The sequence below is a fragment of the Triturus cristatus genome, chromosome 10 (assembly GCF_964204655.1).
Source record: "Triturus cristatus chromosome 10, aTriCri1.1, whole genome shotgun sequence".
Taxonomy (NCBI): domain Eukaryota; kingdom Metazoa; phylum Chordata; class Amphibia; order Caudata; family Salamandridae; genus Triturus; species Triturus cristatus.
The window spans coordinates 585,526,572-585,554,162 of record NC_140593.1 but is presented as its reverse complement, the minus strand read 5'-3'; the positions used below and the strand labels follow the sequence as shown (position 1 = coordinate 585,554,162).

The window sequence follows — 27,591 nt, the reverse complement described above, 5'->3', positions numbered from 1 at the left end:
ACCGGAGTCCCACAGCTACGTACAGGACAGAGTGAGTCATATGGAGAGCTATTTATCAAAACTCTGGACTGGTTTGCACAGCACAGAAACGTTCCCGTGTCTCAGCCTAGCAACATACTATTCATTAGAAGGATAGCCTGGATTGGGCCTGGAAGGGTGGATCAAGGCGGAGACTCGTATTATCAATTTTAAATTTCCCTCTGTGCCCCAAAAAGTGTTATTTGGAAGTGTCGGTAAAGATTTACTACGAACGAGTAACATCGTGCTTTTAGGCTATTTGTACAGGCCACCTGACTGTCAGCACTCCCCCTCCTATCACCAGCTCCTGAGTTCAGGTGCATCACCAGTGTTTGCCCGCCCAACACAAATAAGATTTGGTGACACTTTCTCAATACCAGCCTACAACCATTATGAAACCTTAGTCAATGTATATTGACTTGCCAATTGCACACGGCAGTCAGCGTCCATCACGAACACTCTGGGGGTTGGACATTTGGGCATTGTTTCTGACACTGTTACACACAGCCCAGCAATGGGCCTATCAAGCAAAGCACCCATGCCAAACAAATGGTGTCTCTTCGATTACCACAATTAGTTGGGTCCCACTGCCTGTCCTTTTTATTCCATTTATGGGTGAAGAGGATAGGACCATCCACTTGGAAAAGATCCCTCAAACCAAGTTTATTCTATGGAATGCAGTGCGCATCACTACTACTGCGGGACTTGGTTAGTCAGCCACTGTTTTAGATAGCCTAGCGTTGGGCCAAACGAAACCAATGACCCATAGCGACCATCCAACGTTGTCTGTAATATCAGAATTAGCTGGTTTCCCCTGCCCTGCCCCTATAACTTCACTAGTTGACGAATTCGTCAGGACTGTCCTCTCTGGGGAGACTCTGCAAACAGGGTGTATTTCCTTGAATGTAGCCGGTTTGGCATCCAAGCTAGTTATCCTAGAATGGTGTGAATTCATAGACCAACATTACTTTTGCCTTTTTCAAGAGACCTGTTCTTTGCAGCCACTCCACCGTGCATAATATGTGAATTTTTATAAGGCAGCTATATCCTCAGGGTTGGGCAAGCCCTATGGGAGTTTGACGATTTGGGTTAGAACCACCATTTTTCTTAACTTGACTGTTTCTTCGGATGTAACATATTACATATACAGTGTATACTGCAGACCCATTAGGAATACAATGGAATCCATTGTTCTAGATCTCTTGAATGGGCATTTAGCTACACTCCCAGCCACTGCAAGGAAAATTATGGGGGGTGACTTCAACTGCCAATTCGAACCCCTGAGTGCTGACAGCCAGGCCTTTACGGCCAACGGGTATGCTAGCAGTCTGGTCAATACCGGCGCTAGAAATCCCCTCCATTAAGAAATGGGCTCACACAGCAATCCAAATAAGTGCCCTCACTTTATTTCAGTGGCTTCGTGCCCACAATGGTAGACCAATGTCTGACAAATCAGGCAATCGCACATTCAATAAGATTAACCAATCTAGTTTAATCGACTATTTCATGTTGGATGTCAATTTATGGCCATACTTGATCAATATGACAGTGTCTGATAGTGACAATAATGCTCTGATTCTAATGCTGAGTTTACCCATTCATGCACAACATAGTACCCAAGGTGAGCCCTTCGATAGAAGACTGAGAGTCACCAGTAATAGATGCAGGGTCAAATGAAGGGGACTAAAATCCTTAGAGGAGTTTGCTAGTGAGATCTACAGATTGGGCACGGATAGCATGGAGGGCCTGACACTATTGGACCTTGAAGGGGATGCTCCTGAGACATTGGGGGTGATAGCTGCGGTTCATATCCGGATGCTTCAAAAACTGAGGAACCATTTCTCAATTGAAACTGGGCAAATAGGGGAGAGAAAGCACCCACAATCTTGGTTTAACAAATAATGCAGAGACACCAAGTCTGAATTGGTCCATGCAGTCAAATAGAACAAGCATTGGCATAGCCAATAGGTCTCGTCTTTGGGACCTTATAAGTGTTCAGCCAAGCAGCACATTATCACCCACCAGGCAGATTTCTGTAATGGGGCAGTACCAGCAGTTCACAACTGAGATGTTGAACATTTCATAGGACAGTACTGAACTTCCCACAGGGCTGCTGTATACATTTGATGGGGCAGTGCCAGCACTTCACAGGAGGGATACCGTACGTTCAACGGGGCAGCACCACCACTTTAGAGCAGAGATGCTGTACATGGTATGGGACAGTACCGGCACTTCCCAGAGGGCTGCTGTACATTTAATGGGGCAGTACCCGCACTACACATTGGGGATGCTGTACATTGTATGGGACAGTACCAGCACTTCACAGCAGGGATGCTCTGCATTTACTGAGGGAAGTACCAGCACTTCACAGCAGGGCTGCTGTACATTTAATGGGCAGTACCGGCACTTCACATAAGGGCTGCTGTCCATTTAATGGGCAGTACCGGCACTTCACAGAAGGGATGCTCTAAATTTAATGGGGCAGTAACGGCACTTCTCAGCGGGGATACTGTACATTTAATGGAGCAGTAGCAGCACTTCACAGCAGGGATGCTGTACATTTCATGGGACAATACCGCCACTTCCCACAGGGATGCTGTACATTTAATGGGGCAGTGGCAGCACTTCACAGCAGGGTTGCTGTACATTTCATGGGGCAGTATGGCAGCCCAAGGGTGTGTAGCTGACGTCACGGGTAATGTCTGGAGGAGGTGGGGGGGGGGGGGGGTAATCCTTACAATTCAAACTTCTCTCCTCTGAAGGGCCTTAAAACAAGAGCCTTTTGTGAGGAGACAACTACAACAAAACCAGAGGCAAACAAGGAAACACAGAACAGGAAGGACAACAGCCCAGAGAGAGAGGGAGCGACCCACAACAGGAAGTGGAGGGTCATGGTGGGGAGACACGAACACACAGAAAAAGGAGGGAAACGGGAGAGGGAGAGAGAGACAGAGAGGGGGGTGAGAGAGACAGAGAGAGCAGGGGGGAGAGAGAGAGAGAGAGACAGAGCGAGAGAGACCCAGAACAGGAATGGGAGGGAGACATAACCACACAGAACAAGGAGGGAAACAAGAGAGAGTGAGAGAGCGAACAGGAAGGGGACATAAACACAAGTAACAAGGAGGGAAACAGCCCATAGGGAGACACGGAGACATGCAACAGCAAGGGAAATAGAGAGGGATGCCGAAACACACAGAGAAGGGAGAGACAGGGGGAGAAGCAGATCAGGGGGAGACAAAGAGACAGAGGAGAGCGACACCCCAGAGGCACAAACACATAGAAAGGGGAGATTGAGGACAGAAAGAGAAGCGTCCCAGAGGGAGAGACAGACAGCAGTGGGAGACACCGCAGAGAGAGACACTCTTAGAAGGGGAAGACAGAGAACATGAAGACAAGCACCCCAGAGAGAGAGACCGACACAACAAGGAGGGATGAAGAGAGCCCAGGAAAAGACAGAGAGGGACCCGTCTCAGAGGGAGGAGGGGCACCGTGTCACTCTCATGGCTGAGAAACAGGATGGAAGGCACGTGGGCAGCTGAGGGCACTAGTGTTGAACAGATCCACTGAGAGGGTAGCACCGCTGCGGTGGAACCTCACCAGTGACCTGACACAACGTTCTTCATTTAAGGCGACCAGCAAAACTCCAAGTACCAGAAAGCAAAGCATGAAAAATCCTGGAAGAACTGTCCATACCTACCAGGGAACATTGGTATCTACGTTTAGTGGTCGACTGCGGGAACCTCCGGTGCATTCTGGGTGCTGTAGTTCAGCTACCAGCAGTGTCTGAGGAAGAGGAGGGCTCCCTGCAGCATCCCAGGGTGCATTGAGCAGGGTGACTGGTTTAGAGAGGGTGGGGTGCTTCAGGGCGCTGCGGCAGCCGTCCTTCCCGCCAGGCACCGCCGGCTCCAGCGTATGCAGCTGACTGAACCAGGGGGCGGTGCCGGCAAACCAAACAGAGCAAAGCTTGAAACAACTGGAAAACTCTTGAAACGTCGCATTCAAGCCACACAAAGCAGGAAGTGGAACCTACCTGAGCCCCAGCGGAGATCCTGAGGAACGCAGCCATTGTATCTGCAGGTGGAACCCCAGCACTACAATATAGCGCCCACACGCCGAATGTACCGCTTACATAGCTCTTTCCTACGGCAACAAAGCAGCACTGTAAATAACAGATGTTACTATTACTTAACATATGCTGATCAATGGCTCCACCATGGAGGGGTGAAAGGCTGAGTCTGCCTTGAAGCAATTCAAACTCTCGTTCTCTGTCTCGCTGCATTTGTCAGCCTCACTGTATTATTTTTTATAAAATGTACGTAAAATGTGTGTATTTCCTTATTTCATGCCAAACCTTACCCTTGAAAAACCCTTGTTGTAAGCCTGCATTCTACTCTGGCAAGTAGCCGCCTGGACCGGTGAGTCTGTTTCAGACCGCTCTGACCCAGCTTTATGTACATGTGTTTTTTCCCTGCAGTTTTTATATAGCACAAAGTTGCTTCAAGGGCACCGTGGGGCTTTATAGGACCACCAGATTACATTACATAAGGTTAGTCATGTTTGTAGGCACGCAGAGATTAGCCGATTTGCCCAGAATCACAGGATGTATAGCAGACGCCGGGACTCTAACCAGATTCCTAGTTCTAAAGTCGGCAGCTCTGGTCTTTGGGCCACATCCATCCCACTACTCTCGGTGTTAGGCCCATGCTATAAAATACCCCAATAAAATCAAATGAATAGTATTAGCTGCCATAAAAGAGCCATTCTCTCCTTGGTAATTGCAGTGTGTGTGTTAAAAACAAAACATGTGCTTTGTATGAGCTGCTTAAAACTGCTAGAACCGATTAAACAAACTGCACCGTGAAGAACTGAAATAAACTAAAAAAGTGGTTCTGTCAGGTAGCTCAACTGATCTGCACTAGATATTAGATACAGTGAAGAAAATATGTCATATATCCAAGTAACACACCAGGGAAAACAAATTCGTTAAGAGAAGGAATGGAATTTCTTTACTTTATATTCATATATAAACAGGGACGTTCTCATCCGTCCGTAGTCGGCTCAGTAATCGGGACGTCCCGAGTAAATCTTTTGCAAACATACTGATCGCTGTGATGGCTTCTAACCAAATTACTTCCACCGGCTGGTAAAGTCAAGTATCTAGCTTTCAACCGGACCACAATCTACTGATGTGAGTCGTAGGTGTCGGCTGACACCTCTCGGAACATTGTTCACAAATGAATGGATATTCGTATTAGGTACTGGCTGTCAAGTTCCTTCCCCCCTGTCCTGATGAAGACCCGCCTCTGATGCCTAATCAGCTGCACAACAGTTTAGGGTCGAAACGTCAACGTTATTGTCTCAATTAGTCCACGCAATTTCCCTCACTTGAAAAGGAAATTATAACTACCGTTGGGATTTATGCTTTGAATCTTGGACTTGCAATTTAAACGTTTTTACGCTTTATACATTTTATTTATATCACCTTTGCACAACACTATGTCACGTATCACTATCAGTCACTAATTATACACCGCCGTTATTTGTTTGTTCGCCACATGTTTCATGTCACAGACAGCCATCTATGACTATGATTTGTTTATATATGAATATAAAGTCAAGAAATTCAATTCCTTATCTTAAAGAATTTGTTTTCCCTGCTGTGTTACTTGGATGTCTGACTGAGACATATTTTCTTCACTGTATCTAATACCTAGTGCAAATCAGTTGAGCTACCCGACAGAACCACTTTTTTCGTTTGTTGTATTTACCCAGGTTCTGAGGTTTACTTGGTTGCCCCATTATCTTTAATGGCCGTGAAGAACTGAGGCAGAGTCCCCGGGCAGCTCTGCCAGTGGAGATGTAGCAGCGGCTCTTACCCTGTGTGACCCCTCACTGCTGGTGTGAAGTCACCCTTTTCACAACGATAGTGACTGTTTTATGTAGCGTCGTAGTCTTGCTTCTTCGTTGCGCTTTGAGTTGTTGACTGTACCCCTTTTATAGATGTCAGGAAGAAGAGACCTGTGACATGCACATTGCACTCAATTCTCTAGAAGGTACATTAACCCACTGAGGTGGCTCGCCGGATCAAGAAGTGAACACGTTTGGTCTGTTCCAGTAGTGAACTGTGAGGCCATGGAAGTGAGGTGCAATTTTACGCGTCAGAGGCTAGGTGGCCGCCTGGCACCCCCGTCACCTCCAGCTCTTACCCCTCTGCCTGTAATGACCTGCTCAGTGGTGCGAGCCTCTCTGTCACGTGTCCTCGTGCGAGCCCCGCCTCTTCTGTACCCCCTCACTCGTGTGCTATTTCTGTGCAGTGCTGTGGCTTTGTAGCCAGATGTGCACTATACAAATCGAACATATACACAGCAAGATTCGCAGTTAGAGAATATATTGGACAGTACAATGTCTGATTTTAAAGTTCAGGCAGTCCCTAGATTTCAAGGAATTAGACGATTCATGTCTTCGGGCACAACAACCCACCTCCGGAAAGAAATAACACAAGTTCCAGTTCAAAAACAAACACTAGAACAGCAACAAAGCGGCACTGTGGATGTATGGTATAAAAACATTGACTGTTCAGAAATTAACATCTGCTTATTTTCTGCTTATGGTTTACGATACTGGCAAGGCAGGCCCGGGGTTTAGGGGACGCGCCTTCTAATTAAAGCTTGAGGGAAACCTGACACAAAACAGATGGCCCCTGCGCGCCGCTGCTGGCTTCCGAGATCAAAACGCTCAGGGATAAAACATTTCACAAGAAGCTGGGGCATCCACGTGCCTTTGGCCAATTGCGTACTAAAGCGATTCGCAAAGGCCAATCGCCTGTTAGGACCACAGGCACGAGCTTCTACTGAAGCTGACGTGATTCCAAGAGGTTGATATCCTATGCATGTGCGCTGCCATAGGCTCGACCTAAAAATTGACCCCTGATCCAGGCCACTAGACTGTCTTACATGAAAGTGCTATCTGTGGCTAAAAAAGACTGGGAGCAGGCAATATGGGAGACCCTCCTAGATACTGCTAGATCGAATGACCATTGCTCCTTTTGGAACTTGGTGTCCTCTGGTAGTAGGTATGGGTTTTGTTCCATATAAAATAACATTGCAGCTAGCAACTGGGTATTGCACTTCTCCAGGTTATATATGCAGAAGGGAAAAGAGAACAGCAGGGCTTTATTTCCTATCTAATGGGCCTTTGGGCATTACGACCCTTGCTTAGAGATAAAGGATAGGTTGCAGCGAGCCCCAGGCTGCTTCTCCAGGGTTCATCACATGCACACAAGAATTTGATGTCCAGGAAGACTCTGTGCGTGAATTGAGTATGGCAATTAGGAAAACTGGTCCCTAACAAAGCCCCTGCGTTAGATAAATTTCACGGTCATTTATTTCTGAGTGAGATAAGCAGTTGGAGTGCTTACTTTTCAGTGTTATTTACAGCTATTTTGAAAGGGGAACCCATTCCATCTACTAGGGCAAGGTCAGAAATCATCCCCATTTTTAAAAAAGGCTTGTGTGACTAACCCGCAAATTATAGACCCATACGTTTCATGGATAGTACGCAAAAACTATTGAGTAGGGTGATCTTGGGCAGACTTTAGCATTGGCTATTCCCCTGTGTAATTTTGACACCCCTCAAGGTTTGCTTTAGAGGGTCCACAAGTACAATCGACCAAGTGTTACGTTTACAGACGCGGTACCGGTAGATTTTTACTGTGAGTGAGGGACGACTGTCGTTTTTGTAGCCCTGCGTTCTGTCTTTGATTTAGTACTTAGACCATTGCTTTGGCGGGTTCTCGCCATAATGAAGGTGCCAAGCTATCAGCTTGACAATATAGCAAGACTACATTATAAAAACTATGCGCAGGTCAGGTTTGGTAGCACAGTTGTGTTGACTGATTCCTTCCCGGTGACCAGAGAAGTCAACCAGGGTTGTCTATTGCCCCCCCCACCCCCTCACCCCCCCATGTGTTCAAACTTGATATTAATGGTCTAGTAAACCTTTTAGACCACTTTGAAAATGACTTGCTCAGATTGGCAAATTGAGGGTTCCAGCTGATGCTACCTTACTTCTCTCCAAACCCCCCATGGAGCTCCAAAAATCCATTGGACCACTCTGAGTGTTTCTGTAAATGAGGGTTCTGCAGATCAACTTTGAGCAAACCTAAGTATATGGTCCTGAACTCTGGGCATTCGACCAGGCCTAATCCAACATTCGCAAAAGGTTCAGTTGGAGCGTGTGCGTACTTTTGTGTATCTAGGTATAACATTCACTGAACATGAGGGTGGCAAGCACATATTACGCAGCGCAGATTAAAAATGGTAGAAGTGGAGGGAGGAGTTCCTAAGATGTTGCGTAGCTCACAGTTTCGCCCTACTCAGCCGCCTTTGCAGATATATAATCACCAGGCCCTGGTTTCAGCATCGTAGGGTGTAGAGCTGTAGGGCATCTGGGTGCAACCACATTAGTTATGGTGGAAAAGCGTCTTATGCACAAGTTAGTAGGTCTGCCTGTAAGTACTCTCCTGCTCCCACTCAGGCTGGATTATGGGCTGAGAGCATTTCTTGGTTGACTAGGACTGCACCTCGTACTGTACTGGAGGAGAGTCTGGGCTAAGTATGTGGAAAAGTATGTGAAAGCCACACTGACTGAGATTGGGTCTCAAGTCTATGGAGTGCCCTTGGTGAGGCTGGGGCTATCTCGAAGTCCTTCATTAAAACTGCTTGTTTGCAACATAGAGACTCACTTTTGCACACCCAAACAAGAGGTGGTTCTCTAATAGACACCTTCCTCGCAATTAAGGCCTCCTTCATATTAGAGGGTTTTCTGGATGAGTTAGAGCCTCCACTGGCTAGACGACTGCATCTGCAATTCTGGTATGGGACCTTGCCCCCTCCATTCCTTTACTGCCAAGTGGGGACAAGGGCTGCTGAGCAGCAGTGCCCAGCCTGTGGTGCTGTAAATTAAACTATTGAGCATTTCATGTTCTTCTGCCTGGCCTACATGAGTAGCAGGAGGTGATGGATTATTCCACTGTGTCGGCATCTGGGCACTAGGTACCATAAAAAAGCCCTCAGGATAATGAAATATGATACTAGTAAGCCGTTGGTCTGTGTGAAGAGCAAGGCAAAAAGTGTACATCATCCAGGAAAATCTGCATAGTGGCGATCCGTCAAGTGTCTAATGTAAATATTGTAAGATAACAGGACGTGCAACATTTTCCTAATAGCACGGTAACCTCAGCTAGAACGCCTGTGAATTTTAACTGTCAGCTGCTCTCTCCTCTCTCATGTGTGTTTTAACTACTCATTGTCTGAAGATTAGTGATATGCTCATTGGATTCTTAGAACAGTGTAATGTCTCCAGCCAGAGCGTCACTTGACACGATCTTGCTATTGCTGACTAACACACCATTTTATGCCACAAAGTATTAACTGTCTGAACTCTACTGGGCTACGTATAGCATGGACGGATGTGTATGTTAATTGTAAATGCAATTCCAGGGTGTGACTAATTTGTACCATATGTTTTATTGGTTGTATGTGCGATCTGAAAGAAACACGTTAGTTAGATTCCTCACCTTAGAATATCCCCAGGCGTCAGACTGGATCCGGAAGATTTTTCGTCAGCAATACCCCTTGCGCGTCGCTAGGCGTCGTCTGCGGCTCCGCGTCCGTCGTCGGCGTCGTGCGCCGGGATGACGTCGTCGGAGTACTTAGACGCCGCCCTCGCGCGCTGACGTCAGTTCTTCTTTTTTCCGCGCCAGTAAGCGCAGATCCGGGAGAGCTACCCCTTTTAGTCTTTTTTGACTAACTCTTTTTGATCATTTTTGATCCCTGTCTGTCGACATCTGGTGCCGGTAGGATGCCTGGGTTCAAGGCTTGTGAAGACTGTCATCGACTGATGTCGGTGACCGATCACCACCGCCGGTGCCTCTATTGCTTAGGCCTCGACCACGACGCGGAGTCGTGCAACGACTGCCAGGCCCTGACTTCGAAGGCTAGGCGGGAGCGGTCCCGCAAGCTTCTCGAGCTTCGCCACTCGGCTCCGCGTCGTGCGCGATCCCGGTCCAGGAGGAGGTCCAAGGATCGCTCGCGGAGCCCTAGCCGACGCCACCATCGATCGTCGGGCTCCAAGTCGTCGGGTAAGTCCAAACACTCAAAGAAGTCCAAGCGGCGACATCGCTCTTCGGACTCCCCTCGCCGGTCGCGCGACTCGGCCGAGGGTCCAAGTGGTTCCACCCCCGCGGCTCCGGCGGAGCCGCAGGTGCCGCGTCCGCCCCCATACCTTCCGGTCCCTGGGGCTGACGCGGCGCCGGCGGAGATCAGCGCCTTCCTCTCGGCCATGAGGAGCCTGGCCCCGCCGTCGACGCCCGCTGGCGCGCCTTCGGGCCCCGCGGGCTCGACTGGGCGACCTCGCGTGCCGGCGGCTCCGGCCCCGGCGCCGTCGACGACTCCGGTCTCGACGCCGCAGGTCCCCGCGGGGCCCATGCCTGGGCCCCAGTCGACGCCGGTTGACCTTGTCACTCCTCCACCGGCGCCGACGCCTGAACCACCGACGCCGTCACCGGCGCCGCCGACGCCTGTGACGCCGACGCCCCAGTTTAGCCCTCATCCGGACCCGACGCCGGCACGGCGTCCGCCGACGCCGCATCCGACGCCGCTAGAGACCTACCATCTCTACAGTCCGGTTCCGATCATTCCTCCTGTTTATCAGGAATCGGAAGAAGGGGGCGACTGGGAGGGGTTCGAGGACCCTCTGGCTGTTCAGTCACAGCTTTCTCAGGACTGGGCAGATGAACTGGGGGAGGCCAGCGGGCTGGACACCTCGCCAGACGCTGGATTCACTTCTCCGACCGTGGCTTCGGAGGAGGGTGCAGCATTTTCTGTGGTGCTGCGCAAGGCGGCTGAGGCCCTTGGGCTCGAGTTGCCTGCCGTGGCTGTGAGGACCAACATCCTCACTGAGGTGCTTCAAACCTCAGCAAGCTCCACTGAGCCTCTGCTGCCGTTTAACGAGGCCCTCACTGACGTTCTGCAGGGCACCTGGTCCAAGCCCTCCACAGTCCCTCCTGTGGATAGGAACGTTGCCAGGCGCCACCGCCCTGCTCCGGGCGACCCCAGCTTCCTGTCCCAACACCCCACCCCCGAGAGTCTGGTTATCCAGGCCTCTACTTCCCAATCCTCCTTCCCGACCGCTCCGCCGGACCGGGATTCCAAGAGACTCGAGCAGTTTGGCAAGAAACTGTTCTCGTCCCTTAGTTTGGGCTTGCGGTCCTTAAATACCGCCTGTCTCTTGGACCGTTATTCCCATTCCCTGTGGGATACGGTGGAGGACGTGCTGCCCCTGTGTCCGGAGGAGGTCCGGCCACGTCTTTCCCAGGCTCTGGCCGATGGGAGGGATGCAGCACGGCACGCCATAAGATGTGGGCTTGACACCACGGACTCGCTAGGTCGGGCGATTTCCACCACGGTGGCGCTCCGCCGCCACGCCTGGATGCGGTCCACGTCATTTTCCGGGGATGTCCAGAACACCCTCATGGACATGCCCTTTGATGGCACTCGCCTGTTTGGTGAGAAGGCGGACAGTGCGCTGAACCGCTTTAAGGACTCCCGGGCTACGGCCAAGTCCTTGGGCCTCTCGGCTCCGCGGGCGCACACCTCCGCTTTTCGCCCCTTTCGTGGCCAAGGAAGGGGCGCCTCCTCACGTCCGCAGAGCCACCAGCCGCAGAACCAACCTGCGCGCGGTCGCGGACGTGGCTTCCGCCGTGGCGGAAATGGAGGCCGACGTGGTCAGCCCACATCCACCCCGGCAGCATCCGCCTCAAAGCCTTCCTAGTCCGAGCTTTCAGGCCCATACCACCCCAGTGGGCGGCAGAGTTCGCCATCACCTGCTCCACTGGCGGTCCATAACATCGGACAGGTGGGTGCTGCAAATCGTCCGAAGGGGCTACTCCCTCCCCTTCGAGACGACCCCTCCAGCCATGCCACCACAGCACCACCGTATCTCGGGGGATCATTTGGATCTTCTCCGCGAGGAAGTTTCGGCTCTCTTGGCCAAGGGGGCCGTCGAGCGCGTTCCGAGTCCAGAAGTAGGTCGTGGTTGTTATTCCCACTACTTTCTGGTTCCCAAGAAGGGCAAGGGGGGCCTGCGCCCTATCTTGGACCTCCGGAACGTCAATGCCTTCCTCCGAAAGGAAAGGTTCAAGATGCTAACGTTGGCTCAGGTTTTAGCTGCCCTAGACCCTGGAGACTGGATGGTAGCGTTGGACTTGCAGGACGCATATTTCCATATCCCCGTCCTGCCGGCCCACCGGCGTTACCTGCGGTTCACGGTGGGCCAAGAGCACTTTCAGTTTACCGTGCTCCCCTTCGGCCTCACCAGTGCCCCTCGGGTGTTCACGAAAGTGATGGCGGTGGTCGCAGCTCATCTGCGCAGATCAGGGGTCCCAGTCTTCCCCTATCTCGACGACTGGTTGTTGAAGGCGGGCTCGCCCCAGGCAGTCGTCTCCCACCTCCAGACTACGGCGGATCTCCTGCATTTGCTGGGGTTCTCCATCAACGTGCCGAAGTCACACTTGAGTCCCTCTCAGAAGCTCCTCTTCATCGGAGCGGTTCTCGATTCGGCGCAGTTCCGGGTCCATCCACCGGAACAGCGGGTCCGGGATATACAGGCCCTGATTCCCATCTTTCGGCCTCTATCCCGGGTTTCGGTCAGGCTAGTGTTGCGGCTTCTGGGGCTGATGGCCTCCTGCATCCTACTAGTGCATCACGCCAGGCGGCGCATGCGGGCTCTGCAGTGGGACCTGAAGTTTCAGTGGGCCCAGCATCACGGCAACCTGTCCGACCATGTCTTGATCTCGGAGGGCACTGCACAGCAGTTGCAGTGGTGGCTCACGGACCGCGAGTGGGTCAAGGGCAAGAGCCTCTCCCTTCCCCAACCGGAGCATGTCGTAGTGACGGATGCGTCCCTCCTGGGTTGGGGTGGCCATATGGGAGAGGCGGAGATCAGAGGCCTCTGGTCTCCGGCGGAGTCTCGTCTCCACATCAACCTGTTGGAGTTGAGAGCGATCCGGCTTGCACTGAAAGCCTTCCTTCCCTCTGTCAGGGGAAGTGTCGTGCAGGTGTTCACGGACAACACCACCGCCATGTGGTACTGCAACAAACAGGGCGGGGTGGGGTCGTGGACCCTTTGTCAGGAGGCTCTGCGCCTCTGGACATGGCTGGAACACCAGGGCGTCACCCTGGTGGTTCAACATCTGGCGGGCTCTCTGAACGCCAGAGCAGACGAACTCAGCCGCCGGTGCATGATGGATCACGAATGGCGTCTGAACTCCGAAGTGGTGCAAGGCCTCTTTCAGCAGTGGGGAGAGCCTTGGTTAGATCTATTCGCCACCGAAGAGAACGCGCAATGTCAGCAGTTCTGCGCGTTGGAATTTCCAAGGCGGCACTCGCTCGGCGACGCTTTTCGTCACGAGTGGAGTTGCGGTCTGTTGTACGCCTTTCCGCCTATACCACTTCTGCCCAGAGTGCTGAAGAAGATCAGGCGCGACCGGGCCCAAGTCATCTTGGTGGCTCCGGATTGGGCACGAAGATACTGGTATCCCGAGCTACTCAGTCTGTTGACCGATCCCCCGATACGTCTGCCCCTTCGGGAGGATCTTCTGTCGCAGCAGCAGGGGACGGTCCTCCACCCGAACCTGTCCAGCCTCCACCTCCATGCGTGGAGATTGAGCGGCGGCAGTTGATGCCATTTGACTTGCCTCCTGAAGTCTGTGATATCATTCTGGCAGCCAGGCGTCCCTCCACAAAGTCGGTATACGCCTGCCGGTGGAACAAATTTGTGGCATGGTGCACAGCAAAGGCTGTGGATCCCCTTTCCGCCCCTCTTTCTGAGGTTCTCCTCTTCCTTCTTTCTCTGGCCCGGCAGGGCTCTGCCCTGGGCACCCTGAAAGGTTATCTTGCTGCCATCTCCGCCTTCTTGCGGCTTCCTGATCAGCCTTCTCTTTTCAAGTCCCCTGTGGTTACACGCTTTCTCAAAGGCATTACACACACGTTCCCTCCTGTCCCTTTTGTAATGCCTCAGTGGGACTTGAATCTGGTTTTGACATTCCTGATGTGCGCTCCCTTCGAGCCTCTTCACAATTGCCCTCTTCGTCTTCTAACTCTAAAGACTGCTTTTCTGGTAGCCATCACCTCGGCTAGACGGGTGAGTGAGCTCCAGGCTTTATCTTCAAAGCCTCCTTTTCTCTCTGTTCATCCGGACAAGGTTGTCCTTCGGCCTCGTCCCTCTTTTCTTCCTAAAGTGGTGACTCCATTTCACCTTGGGCAGTCTGTCACCTTGCCCACCTTCTTTCCGCCTCCGCATCCTTCCAAAGAGGAAGAGAGGCTCCACCGTCTGGACCCAAAACGTGCGCTCTCCTTCTATCTGGACCGCACAAAACAGTTCCGGGAGGACGACCAGCTTTTTGTTGGGTACGTGGGCGCTAAGAAGGGGAAAGCTGTGCACAAACGAACCATCTCTCGGTGGGTCGTTTTGTGTATAAAAATCTGCTATTCCTTGGCTAAAAAGGACCCTCCTGTTGGGCTGCGCGCCCATTCTACTCGGGCCACGGCGGCTACTACTGCCTTGGGACGGGGAGTCCCTTTGCAGGACATCTGTCAGGCGGCGACGTGGGCTTCTCTACACACGTTTGCCAGGCATTATTGCCTTGACAGCCAAGTCCGGAGGGATGGCTTCTTTGGCCGTTCTGTCCTCCAGGACTTTCTGGTGTGATCTTGGTTCGCAGACCCACCACCGGGGATGGTATTGCTTGGGTATCTATTCTAAGGTGAGGAATCTAACTAACGTGTTTCTTTCAGATGAACAAGTTACTAACCTTCGGTAACGATGTATCTGTAAGAAACATTAGTTAGTTAGATTCCTCACCGACCCTCCCATCCTCCCCGTTCTGCGAACTGACATCTAGGGTTAAGGTTGTCCTTTCAGGCCCCTAGATTTTATTTTTGGCACCAGTGTCGGTCTTTGCATGGCTCTGCGTTCCTGGCGCGGAAGGCTATGTACAAGAACTGACGTCAGCGCGCGAGGGCGGCGTCTAAGTACTCCGACGACGTCATCCCGGCGCACGACGCCGACGACGGACGCGGAGCCGCAGACGACGCCTAGCGACGCGCAAGGGGTATTGCTGACGAAAAATCTTCCGGATCCAGTCTGACGCCTGGGGATATTCTAAGGTGAGGAATCTAACTAACTAATGTTTCTTACAGATACATCGTTACCGAAGGTTAGTAACTTGTTCTTTATGGCTTAGTGCCAAAATAAAGATCTTTGATGATTTTGATTTCAGGACTGTTTTTGAAGGGCTGTAACCCTTATTCCCCATTTTCCATATGCAACTCAGTAGGGCTTTTGTGTCCTGGACAGTTGGGCAAGACTGAATAGCACATTGCTTGCATGGCAAGGCTTAGGTGGACATTCATCCATTATGATCCTAATGCTTTAACCAAGCTTCAAAATGAACAACTATTTGTGTCCTCTGTGATGAGCAAGTTACTTACTTTTAGTAATTCCTTTTCTGACAGGATCTAGCCCCAGATTCCTTATCTTAGAATCCTCACCAGGCGCCAGACTGGATCTAGAATTTTTTTAGCAGTACCTATGTGCGTTGCTAGAGCGACTCCGTAGCGACGTCTCCTGAATTTGCCGTCAACTGAGTCCATATAAGCCGTTAACCGAAGCGCTGACATAAGTTTCTACTTTGACTATTTTTGTCCCAACAACACAGATCCACTTAGACAAGGTTTCTGCCAAAAAAATAAATATCTGGTATTAACAAGTATTGATTGAAAGAACTGTATTAGTATGCTAAGAGGGGATCTTGGAGACAACAGGGCCCTCATCTCGCAGAGCAAGGAGGATGGATGAGTCCGTAAAGGAATCCGCGGCTAGATCCTGTCTCTACCACATAAAGCGTTACCGAAGCTCATCTGATAGAAACACATAGCCACAGATTCATTATCTTAGAATCAGACACCGAAGCAATTCCATCTTTGGAGGAGGGGGCTGCAAGCTGACTCTACAAAAGATACCTAAATAAGAGAAGCCAGTCCAAAAGATAGAAAGGGACCAGATTATACAAAATAATGATAGGTGGAGCAAGGATGCTCACTGAAAGGACTGACCTCCAAGAAGATCTATAGGAAGCACATAGGGAGTAAAAAGCTATAAGACCATGAGAAACACAGTATGGAACCAGTAAAATAGACAGTCCTATAAAAGGGATGTTACGTAACATCGGGAAATGCAAAGGGGCCAAGGACAATAGTCCATAGAGTCCAGCTCAAAACTAAATGGAAGGAGCATACACAGCCTGCCCAGCTGCAGCAAACACATGCAACGAATAAAAGCACCCACCGATCGTCTATAAAACTACCCTGAGAAACAGATTTTGAAAAATGGGACCTCCTATTTTAGAATGATGGAGAAAGAGAGAACAATAAATGCTGAAGAGCATCGCTAAAAAAGCAACAAGTACAGTAAAAAGAAACCGCTCTTATACTGAGAACCTTGACAGATATAAGCATCCTCTGAAATCATGCAACAGAGAAGCTCATTGAAAGGAAGAAAGCAAGGAAACAAACCAGTACAACCAAAAGAAGGGTGAACATATATATATATATATATATATATATAGCAATCTACTGGCGGTCGCCAATAGATAGTTATAGTCAGGACCGTATTTCCACTGAAATCTGAAAATTCTATTTTGAATAACTTTGGCGCCGGTTGACGAATCCTCGCGAAATTTTCAAACTAATGGGGCGCTCCGATCAGCTCCTACCCTGAGAGTCTCGGGGTGATTCGTCAAGCGGGGGCCGAGAAAAAATGGGGGTCCCAAAAAGCGTTTTCCCCATGCATTTTCCCATAGGACCTTTAGTCGAAGGTACAGCCCGAACGGCTGAACAGAATTACTTGAAATTTGGCAGAGAGTTAGTCCTCAGGTCAGGGAAGTGCCTTTTGCATATATGGAGTCAATCTGTTCAGTAGTTCCTGAGAAAATTGCATTTAAAAGCACATAAATATCTATAGCAGCACACCGTGCACGCACCCTAACGTGCGCAAGCGTAATTCTGATTGGTGGTTACAGGTCAGTCAACGTTCGAATCGGTCGAAATCAGGCAGTGTCGGCCGCCATTTTGTTTGTTGTGGGGGCGAGAGTGAAAAAGAGAGGTGGCGAACTTGAAAAGGGGGCAGGGTAGAGAGTTCCTGACCCCCTAGCCTTTGTCAGGGGGTCCCTAAAGGACCCTGAAGGGTGAAAAAACATTTTTTTTTTTTTAAATCGCGGGGTGCTCCAAGTAAAGGTTCTGTTTGACAATTCCACAGAAGGAAGTTGCAAATCCAATATAACCATTGCTCGATTGAGCATGTCCACTAGAGTGGAACTCTCCTCCGTAGCCAACCCAGGAGTAGACAGGAGGCTGGAGAATATTCCAAGCCACTGGCGTCACTAAAGTCAAATAACCAGCTAGACTGCATAGGGGGTGGAACCAAATCCGAAACTGGATAGTGACACACCACACCTTCATCATTACCTCCACAACCATGCTCCACAGAAGGAGAAAACAGAGAAAGTGCTCCAGAGAGCAGAGAAATAGTATGGGATAGTCGACTCCATGGGTGCCGCATCGGACGCTGTAACCAAAGCTGGTCTATGCAGAGAAGGTGACGCCTCGACATCTGAAGAAGCTGAGTAGATGGCACCACTATCAGAACCAGCAGACAAGAACCCGACGCCGATATCGGAGTTGGCAAACCAGAAGCAGGCGCCCAAGATGGTAGCCTCGATGTGCTGGCATGGGCGTCGCTACGGTTTCAGAAACCAGGAGCCAACCTGAAGCAGAGGGAGAACCCACCGGCAGGGACACAGGCACAACCTCATGCACCTCTGTGGGGCCCAAGGACGCTCCAGAGAAAGGTGAGGACCCAAAAATAGAATGGAAAGATTGATAATATTTTCTCATATGGGTCAAAGTCACCCCAGGATAGGTAGGGAGGCACGGGTCGGATTCATGCCCATACACTTCAACAGAAGAGCGGGGACCAGCGGTATGCAATGAAGGTAGGTGGTGCCGCGACGTCGAACGCCTACTCCAAGACTTAATCTCTGGACATTGCTGAAGAATGACGCCCATGGAAGCGGTTCCGAGATCGGACGCGCCATCATTCTGTGGAGCACGCAAGGGACTGAGGTCAACTAGAAGACTTCAATGACTGTGACATCCACACCGCAATAAGCTTCATGCGACGTTCTCTTTGCGCCTTCGGTTGGAGCTGACGACAAGAGTCACACTCGTCGGAGTCATGGTGCTCACCCAGACATCACATGCAAACCGAGTGAGGGTCCGTAGCGGACATTTATCATCCACAGGACTCACAACGCTTGAACCCTGGGGACATTGACAGAGGGTCGAAAAGGCACACTGCCCCGTCGACAAAAAAGCATCAAGTAAGCTGAAAACGGCGGTAGGAACTGCAGTTTGGATCCACGTTACTAGCACGGAAAAGAGGGAACTGCCTCTGTGCTGTCGGGGGGAGGGCTTATATGGATTCCATTGATCTCACATTCAGGAGGCACCGTTACTACGGAGTCGCTCAACGACTTCTACCATCACACAGAGGTACTGCTGAAAAAATTTCCGTATCCAGTCTGACACCTGACAAGGATTCTAAGATGAGGAATCTGCGGGTAGATGTCGCTATCAGATTATATGGTTGGTGTGATTTTAAAGATACAGTGCAGTTTCTTACTTTCTGTAGGGCTGTACTGCCTAGCTCCCATCTTTGTTTTGTACTTTTCGTGTTTGGAAAGAGAGATTTAGGATAGTTTAGAAGCTACAGCCTCAGTCACTTTATTTCCTACCATTTAGAAAGTGTTCTAAATCATTCACAAATGGGCAGAGCTCTTCGGTGTTTGATGCTGGAAAACTTGAATTGTAAGTAAACGTTTGCTGCCTTCTTGAATATATTATTGCCTATATATAGATTTTCCCTTTATCTGTATTTCACTTTTTTTTATAGGTTTGACCTACTTGCAAAATTTAAATTTTGAACGAATAGTCATGTGCCAGCTTAATCCTTTGAAGATTTGCCTGCCTCTTGTGGTTAACTTGTTTGCTGGTATTACCAGGTTTGTAAAGATACATTGTTGTGCGCCTTCTAAATGTTTATGCAAAGGAAGGAACTGCGATTTAAATTTTATCCACTGAATGTTTACCAACACTCCTAAGTTGAGTCACAATTTAGCACAGCTCAGACAAGATTTGAATTTTGTCATTGATTTCGGGGGAATAAGATTTTGTCAAAGATTTGAATTTGAACTACTTCTGACTATTACCGTTTGCATTCCCAATCACAATGGCAAAGTGTTCCTTCATTATGACTCTGCCACCCGTGCATAATTTTTAATGTAAGGGCAGAGCGTTGGAGGAGGATTTATGGGGTTTATGGCGAGGCATACACATATAGAATTAAATGAGTTGGACTATAAAATAACATGGTAGGATTACACAATAAATGGAGTTTTCAACCTAGGGTTTCAAGTAATATCATTGTTAACTTATGCTTTGCTCCCATTGTCTATCTGAAGTCACTTAGACCTAGAAATGGAAACCATCCAGTAATCAACATCTACAATTTTATGATTAAAAATAGTTGGTAATTTTCGTTTGATTGTTGTATACTTAATCCCTGAAAAGTGGTTCTGGTGCAAATCTTTAAATCAGACCATATACATTATCTGTGTTGGTCACCATAGGTTCGAGACCATGTTAATTGGACATTGTATGCACTTGTACAGAGAGGAGTTTGTTAATGTATATTTTGTTTTGTTAACTATCTTTGGTTGCTAGAAATACAACATCAAAACATTCTCAATAGTCACATCGAGAAGTAAGCTACTCTTAAGGGGCATATTTCTGAATAAAATGTTCTTGACAATAGCCACCTTTTCAAGCTCTCTGCTCCCCTGCCATAATAGAAAGTTATCATTGCACCAGCAGCATATACATGAAAGCAGTTTGTGATAACTGCTATATTGTTTTAGCTATTACAGTACTAATGACTTGTACCACTGGAGTTGTCGGATTGGTTTGCATCCATTTTGAATGGAGCCTGTGAATGCAGAGAACACAAGCCATGTTTAAGGTGATACCCTCAATTCTTGAGTAGTTCAGTGTAGGAAATATGCAGTCGTACTTGCTGTTGAAACAGCTGTGCGCGCGGATTTGTAAATAGGTATTTTCTAAAGTTTTCATTGATCAGAATACCTCAGACACTGCAGTGAAAGGCAATTTCACAAAAGCGGCAAGCCCACCAATGCCTATGGAAAACAATGTAAATATTTTTATTACTTTACCTATGTTGACACATTTTATGGCCTACGTAAGTGGGACATTGGTAGAGGATAATCTTTGTTTATAGGAAGGTCGTTGAATAGGCTCACTGTTTCTCTTCACTTCACAATCGTAGCTACAATGTGTACAGAAACTTTTTCCTAAATGTATAAATGCAATGTTTTCTACTATTAATACATTTGTATACATGATGTGTTTTGAATCTGTGTACTGTGTTTTTTCACAGGAAGTACCAGTTAGTTTTTTGCTACACCATTATTGAAAGGAACAATAGACAATTGATCCCAGTCGTTAGAAGCAGCTCTGGTGGAGACTCTGTACAGATGTGTGTAAATCCACTGGACAGTTTTTTCCCCTTCGATCCCTGCATTCTGAAAAGGTAAACTTTTATTTATGTATAAATCTGATGTAGATCCAACTGCGAAGGTCAATCTGCTTCCCGGACTCCAAAACTCCATGAAATCACTTCTCCTTGGGACAAATGCCTAACATTTTGTTGCCTTTCCTGAGTGTAAATGATCTCCGAAACAGTTGTCTGTATAGATTTGTATTTAATGTTTGCATTTGGCTCCCACATGGATGTGAGATTTAATGTAAAAAAAATTGAACACTTGAATTTGGATTAACATAACATATGTATTTGTAAAGCGCCCGTTCACCCCCAAAGGGACATCTTGGCACTCAATAACAGATGTTTATTGTTATCCAACTCAATGGCACTCATTTTGTCGACCTCAGAAAAGATGAGAGGCTGAGTGGACCCACCGGGATTTGAACTGTGAAGGTGAGGTCGAGCACAGGTCACTGCAATGGATGCATTAGTCCACTAAGCCACCAGACCCGGCTTGGATTAGGATAGAAGAAATGCTATGGCACTAGGGAGGGAGAGATAGCATTGTGTTTTTTTAATTTATTTTGTATTTAGCTACTGGAATAATATAGTTTTGAAACTAAAGGATTCCTGTTAGTTCATTTTTATGAAATAGATCAAAGGACCACCTTTCTACCTATGACAAAATAAGTTTGTGTGGTATTATAGTGATATATTATGGGGTTCTGAAAGGTTTGCTTTTGCTGAGTACAAACATGGCTTAAAGGGCTTCTTTAATTCACGATAATAAAGTTAAAGGGGTCCGTGGCAGTACTCTGATGCTTTTATATGACATGTATTTTTCTTTGTAAATTGATGTCTTGACTAAAACAATGATGTCCGTGTGAGCAGAAGTTCTTCATTTGGTGGTAAAGCTCAATTTTTAATGAAAGAAAAAGTTGAAAACCTTTTCTTCAAATAATTTCTTTTTATTGTCGATAATATGTATTGTTTTACAAGGAAAGTATGAAAAGGCTATGTCAAATTAGCTTCTGGATGACCCAGTTCCTTCTTTCCTTCAGATACTACCAGAAGGGGCATTTTGGATCCCAAAAGTAATTTAGCATACCAAAAACATGCCATAATCTGTAGAATTTTATGTTGCACCAAAATAAGCATCTAGCTTGGTCTATTTTGTTTAGAGGAAGTACATGTTCCTTTGGAATGGAATCCCATTTCAGAGCTTTAAAATTGCGAACGTTAAGTTTACCTATTTGCCAATGCCTGCGGCCACAGTTGTGTGCTTAATGGGGTTGAGGGAAGAGTGTTTTGTTCAGGTAACACAGTGGCGACTCGTCTCTGTGGTTTGGCGTTTGAATAGAGCTAAACCAACTCTTGTTCTGTGGGTATCTAATATGAATTGGCTCAAACCAGAGTTGTTAATGTTTTTGTCAGTCCCATAATTGCACAACACCAAAAGCTACCAGTCTGGTAATATGTGTTGAGATAGTTATCATTATTTTGGTTACTGACTTCAAAGTAGTTTAATTAGTTAGTTTTGAACTGTGACTGAATTGTTGGTCCCAAATCACAATCACGTTTTTGATGGATACTTTCAACTGCAGATTCTTCACCTTTTGACTGACCTCGGGCTCTAGACTGATTGTGGAATTTCTCATAATAATTGCTCTTGCGTGATGATACATATTCCTTTCTTTACTTTCGTGAAGCGTAGCTCAGCTCCCAACTTTTGTTTATCACAGACTTGAAAATGCAAATTTTCAGCAAGTGTGTGTGCTAGGAAACTGTCTCTTCCAAAGACTGTAGACTCTAAATTGTACCTCGACAAAGAGGGAGTGTATGTCTATTTATTCTATTTATTTATAAAGTTTTATATAGCGCAAACTTTATCCCAAAGGATATTGGAGCGCTTTACAATTTGAGGGAAAGGAAGGTAACAGTTCAGAACACGAGTCAAATGGGGAATCTACATAGGCATTGAATCAAATAGTGCTCACATAACAGATCATTTATAAACCTGGGGTAAACGAAGAATGGGCTAGTCGATGAAACATAATGACATAAGGGGAGCAAATACAATAATAATATACAGGATTAACAAACAATACTGTAGTATGTCCAATGCGATTAGGGCGGACAGTCGCCCCTCATGTTAAGGTAAGAACTTATTAATGAGGAATCTTTTTGCTTCCAGTTTGAAAGCAACCTTGGAAGAGATTCTACAAATTTCCGGTGGAAGAGAGTTCCAAATTTTTGGTGCAGAGCCAGAGAAGGCTCGTTGGCATGTGTCAAGAATTCCTGTCATACGAGGGGAGGAAAACGGTAACCAGCAAAAACGGACTACATCTCCCAGGATGCTTAGCGGTTGAGAGGTTATGTAAACAGGAGAGCTGTTACATAACTCAAGGGAAACACGCCCTTATGTAAACAGGAGAGCTGTTACATAACTCAAGGGAAACACGCCCTTATGTAAACAGGAGAGCTGTTACATAACTCAAGGGAAACACGCCCTTATGTAAACAGGAGAGCTGTTACATAACTCAAGGGAAACACGCCCTTATGTAAACAGGAGAGCTGTTACATAACTCAAGGAAAACACGCCCTATAAAGGGAGGAACCGGGAGGTACAAGGCTGTCGGATATTGTGTTTACACCGACGTACCTGCTTCGTGAAGAGCAGTGTTCCGGAGTGGTGCTCCAGTAAGGCAAGAACGGAGGTAGGTCGAGTCGTTACTCCCTGGGCCGTGTCTTGCCCCATCGTCACCTGTGAAGGACCCGGAAGCTCTACCGGTCAACCATTGAGCTTCGCTTTTTGACTCGGCTGAGTCCAAGCGCAGTGGCGCTTTTGCTGGTTGGAGTCGTAACTCCCAGCCCGACCAGAGACACAGGGACTGCCAGCTGTAACGCACACCAGGAGGTGTTTGCCGCGTTACAGACTCGGAAGTCCACAGGATCGATCGAGCGGCTGCTCTCGGTTCAGTCTTCTTGCTTGTGATTGGGGTATCGGTGACGCATCACCAGGAGGTGACTCCGCGTCCCGGTGCAGTCTGAGGAAGAGGTTGAGCGGCTGCTCCCTTCAGGTAGAGACCCCGGCTGGGTGTTTCCCTGACTCCTCGATTCTCCCCAACACTCTTCGTGCCCCTCACAGCCTACCGATTGGCATTGTCGGCCATTTCATTTCTGCCCTCTGTTGGCATACGCCGGGATCGGCGTATATGCAGAGGACGGTTAGGACCATCCGTGCTGTGGGCTGGTAACGTACTTAGCCTGGAGGATTTCCAGTGACTATAACTTTTGTTTGTTCTTTGTATTTTATTTGCCTTCATTAAAAGAACTAACCCTTCACAAGTGGTTGCGTCCTCATTGTCGTGTCTGTTAAACGATCCTGAGACGTTCAGGGCGTTACAAAATATCCGACCTTAATAACACTAACTGTCTCCCGGTCGATAACAGACATGGCAACACTTGATGATGTGCTGGCTGCTTTAGCGGCCATGCAAGTTGAAGTGGCTGCCTCTAGGCAAGAAGCAGCCGATGTAAAAGCCAGACTGGATGCTATCCAATTGGACCCGCTCACGCCCAGCACCTCCCTCACGAACCAGACCCCTGCGGTAGTAGTGGAAATGCCGGTAGCCATCCCCTTGGCAACACCAGAGAGGTACAGTGGGGATCCTAACACAGTGCAGGTATTCCTCACACAAGTGGCGCTACATTTATCGTGCAAACCAAAGGCGTTCCCCACGAGTCAGGCTCGTGTGGCTTTCCTTATATCCTATTTGGCTGGAAACGCGGCACAATGGGCCGTACCTCTGGTGAGCAGGGACGACCCCCTCTTATGTGATTGGGGTGCTTTTCGCGAGGAATTCCTGAAGGTATTCGACAGAAGGGCTGACTCGTACACGGCGGACCGTGAAATGCTTGAGTTGAGACAGGGATCCAACGACCTGGTGCAGTATCTCAACGCGTTCCGAAGGCTGGTTGCGGAAACCAAGTGGCCTGTTGCTAAACAGACGGCGCTCTTCCATCAAGGGCTGTGCGATGAGCTCAAGGACGCCGTGGCTCATATTGACCCTCAACCCAAGACATGTGAGGGCCTTATCAACCTGGTATTACGGCTGGAACATAGGCTAAGTGAAAGAAAGGGGGATCATGGGAGAAAAGGAAAATCCCTTCCATCCTATGTGACGGTGGGAAGTCCTGAAACTTCCACCGCATCCAAGGGAGAACCCATGGACATCAGCGCAATACGAGCGAGCCTCACAGCCACGGAGAAAGAGTCACGCCGTAAACAAGGATTGTGCCTATATTGTGGCAAAAAAGGCCACTACGTACGTGAATGCCCTGCCAAACCGAAGACGTCACGTTATCGGGCCAACCGGTCGGTAACAGCCGTGGTGGACATACCGGCGGAAAACTAGAGGACTCCAAGACCAGAGAAGGGGCATCTCGGAGTCACTCATCCATCCCTTCACTTTCCAACTCGGTCACTAAGGGACAACGACACCTGTTTATCACGGTGCACGTGGGAGTGCATGACCAGTGGATACCCGTTGTGGCCATGGTGGATTCAGGGGCCACTGGCATGTTTATGGACCACAACGAGGCATGCAGGCTAGGGCTAGTGCTTCTTCCCAAAGCAGTACCCGAAGACGTCTATGCGGTAGACGGAAGGCGATTGGTGACGGGGCCCATCGGACAGCACACGGGGGTCCTTCTGATGAGATATGGGAGGAACCATTTGGAACAAATCGATTTTAACATCATCCGAGCGCCCCAATATGGCGTCATATTGGGATTGCCGTGGCTACAGAAACACAACCCCTTTGTGGATTGGCCAACACATCGCATCGAAATGACGTCACCGTATTGCATCCTGCATTGTGGAATAAGAACGGAATCCCTTGACGCAGATGAGAGCGGGAGTCAGACGGTGGCTACAGCGGCAGAAAAAGATGTGGCTCTCCCCCAGGCTTATCACAGTTTTGAGGATGTATTTGATGAGGTGAAGGCGGAAGTGCTACCACCACATAGACAGTTTGACTGCCAGATCGACCTGGTGCCAGGGGCCAGCGTTCCCAGCGGCAGGCTGTATGCCCTGACGGAGCCTGAAAACGTGCATCTCCGGGGGTACCTGGATAAACTCCTCAAGCTAGGATTCATCCGCCCGTCCAAGTCTCCGGCCGCCTCGCCACTCTTCTTCATCCCGAAGGCTAATGGGGAGCTGAGAGCCTGTGTGGACTTTAGGGCATTGAATGCGATAACCATAAAAAATCGGTACCCCTTGCCTCTCATCAGTGTACTTCTGGAACAGGTCAAGAAAGCTCGTATCTACACCAAGTTGGATTTGAAAGGGGCATACCATCTGGTGCGCATGAGGGACGGAGACGAGTGGAAGACCGCCTTTAAGACCAGGTTCGGCCTTTTTGAGTACCTCGTCATGCCGTTCGGTCTGTGCAACGCCCCGGCAGCCTTTCAGTACTTTTTGAATGAGGTATTCAGAGAGGAGTTGGATATCTACGTGGTCGTATATATCGACGACATCCTCATCTATTCGTCCAGTGTGGAGGAGCACGTACACCACGTCAAAGCTGTGCTCCAAAAGCTGAGGGAAAACATGCTGTTTTGTAAACTCAGCAAGTGTGACTTCCACGTCACATCCGTGGAATTCCTCGGAGTGATGCTGAGTCCAGAGGGACAGGAGATGGCAGAACGAAAGATCAAGGCGGTGAAAGAATGGCCGGTGCCCCAAAGCGTGAAGGACGTCCAAAGTTTCATTGGCTTCGCCAACTTTTACAGGCGGTTTATAGATGGATTTTCAGGAGTGGTGGCCCCAATCACACAGCTACTGAGGAAGTCCAAGGAGTTTGTCTGGTCCCCTGAAGCGAACAAAGCCTTTGAGGCCCTGAAAAGCGCCTTTGGTAAGGCGCCGGTGTTGGCTCACCCCGATCCGGATCTCCCCTACGTGGTGGAAGCGGACGCGTCGGATGTGGCGCTGGGGGCTATCTTGTCCCAACGCAACCACGACACAGGGGTGCTTCATCCCGTTGCGTACATGTCCCGCAAACTCAACGACGCCGAACGCAACTACCATATTGCGGAGAAGGAGCTTCTCGCAATCAAGGATGCCTTCACCGAATGGAGGCATTGGTTGATGGGGGCAAGACATGTGGTATCGGTGTACACGGACCATCGGAACCTACAGTTCATGACTGCCACTAGACACCTTTCTCCCAGGCAGCTGCGGTGGATGATCTTCTTTGCGGGGTTCAACTTCCGCATCACATATCGGCCGGGGACGGAAAACCGGAAGGCGGACGCCCTGTCCCGTCAATCTGCAGTTAAGGAACCATTGCCTGCAACCGAGCGTTCCATCATTTCCCCGAGGATGGTATTGGGGGTTATCCAACCGGATACTTTCCTGAGGGGAATAAAGAGAGGGATCAGGTCATTCGCATGGCGGAGGTGGCTCCTCAGTCACAGAGAATGGCAGCTGAAGGACGGGATACCCCTGAAGGGCAGGTGCCTATTGATACCCACGCCTAGGCTAAGGAAACAAGCATTCATCTGGTGCCATGACTCTCCATGCCCAGGTCATTTGGGCTTTGAAAAAACGGTGGCTAGCATGGGACGGCATTTCTGGTGGCCAACCATGAGAGTGGATGTCAGGAGGTGGGGACAGGAGTGTCCTACGTGTGCTACCATGAAGGCCGACCATGGCCGAACCCAAGGGCTCTTACATCCACTTCCGACCCCGGATAGACCATGGGATAGCATATCACTGGACTTCGTGGTGGGCCTACCGGTAGACCAGGGGATGACGGCAATACTGGTGGTGGT

At 49.0% G+C, this 27,591-nt stretch overlaps 1 protein-coding gene across 2 annotated transcripts in view; it reads left to right on the top strand.

Annotated features, from left to right (window-relative positions):
* Window positions 1–27,591, top strand: part of RRN3 (RNA polymerase I transcription factor RRN3) — a 454,090-nt gene that overhangs the window by 325,379 nt on the left and 101,120 nt on the right. For both annotated transcript variants that reach the window (XM_085632098.1, XM_085632099.1), the window contains exons 15-16: window positions 19,090–19,198; window positions 20,650–20,802. In XM_085632098.1, coding sequence (XP_085488224.1) covers window positions 19,090–19,198; window positions 20,650–20,802 — 262 coding nt within the window. The remainder of the gene's footprint in view (window positions 1–19,089; window positions 19,199–20,649; window positions 20,803–27,591) is intronic.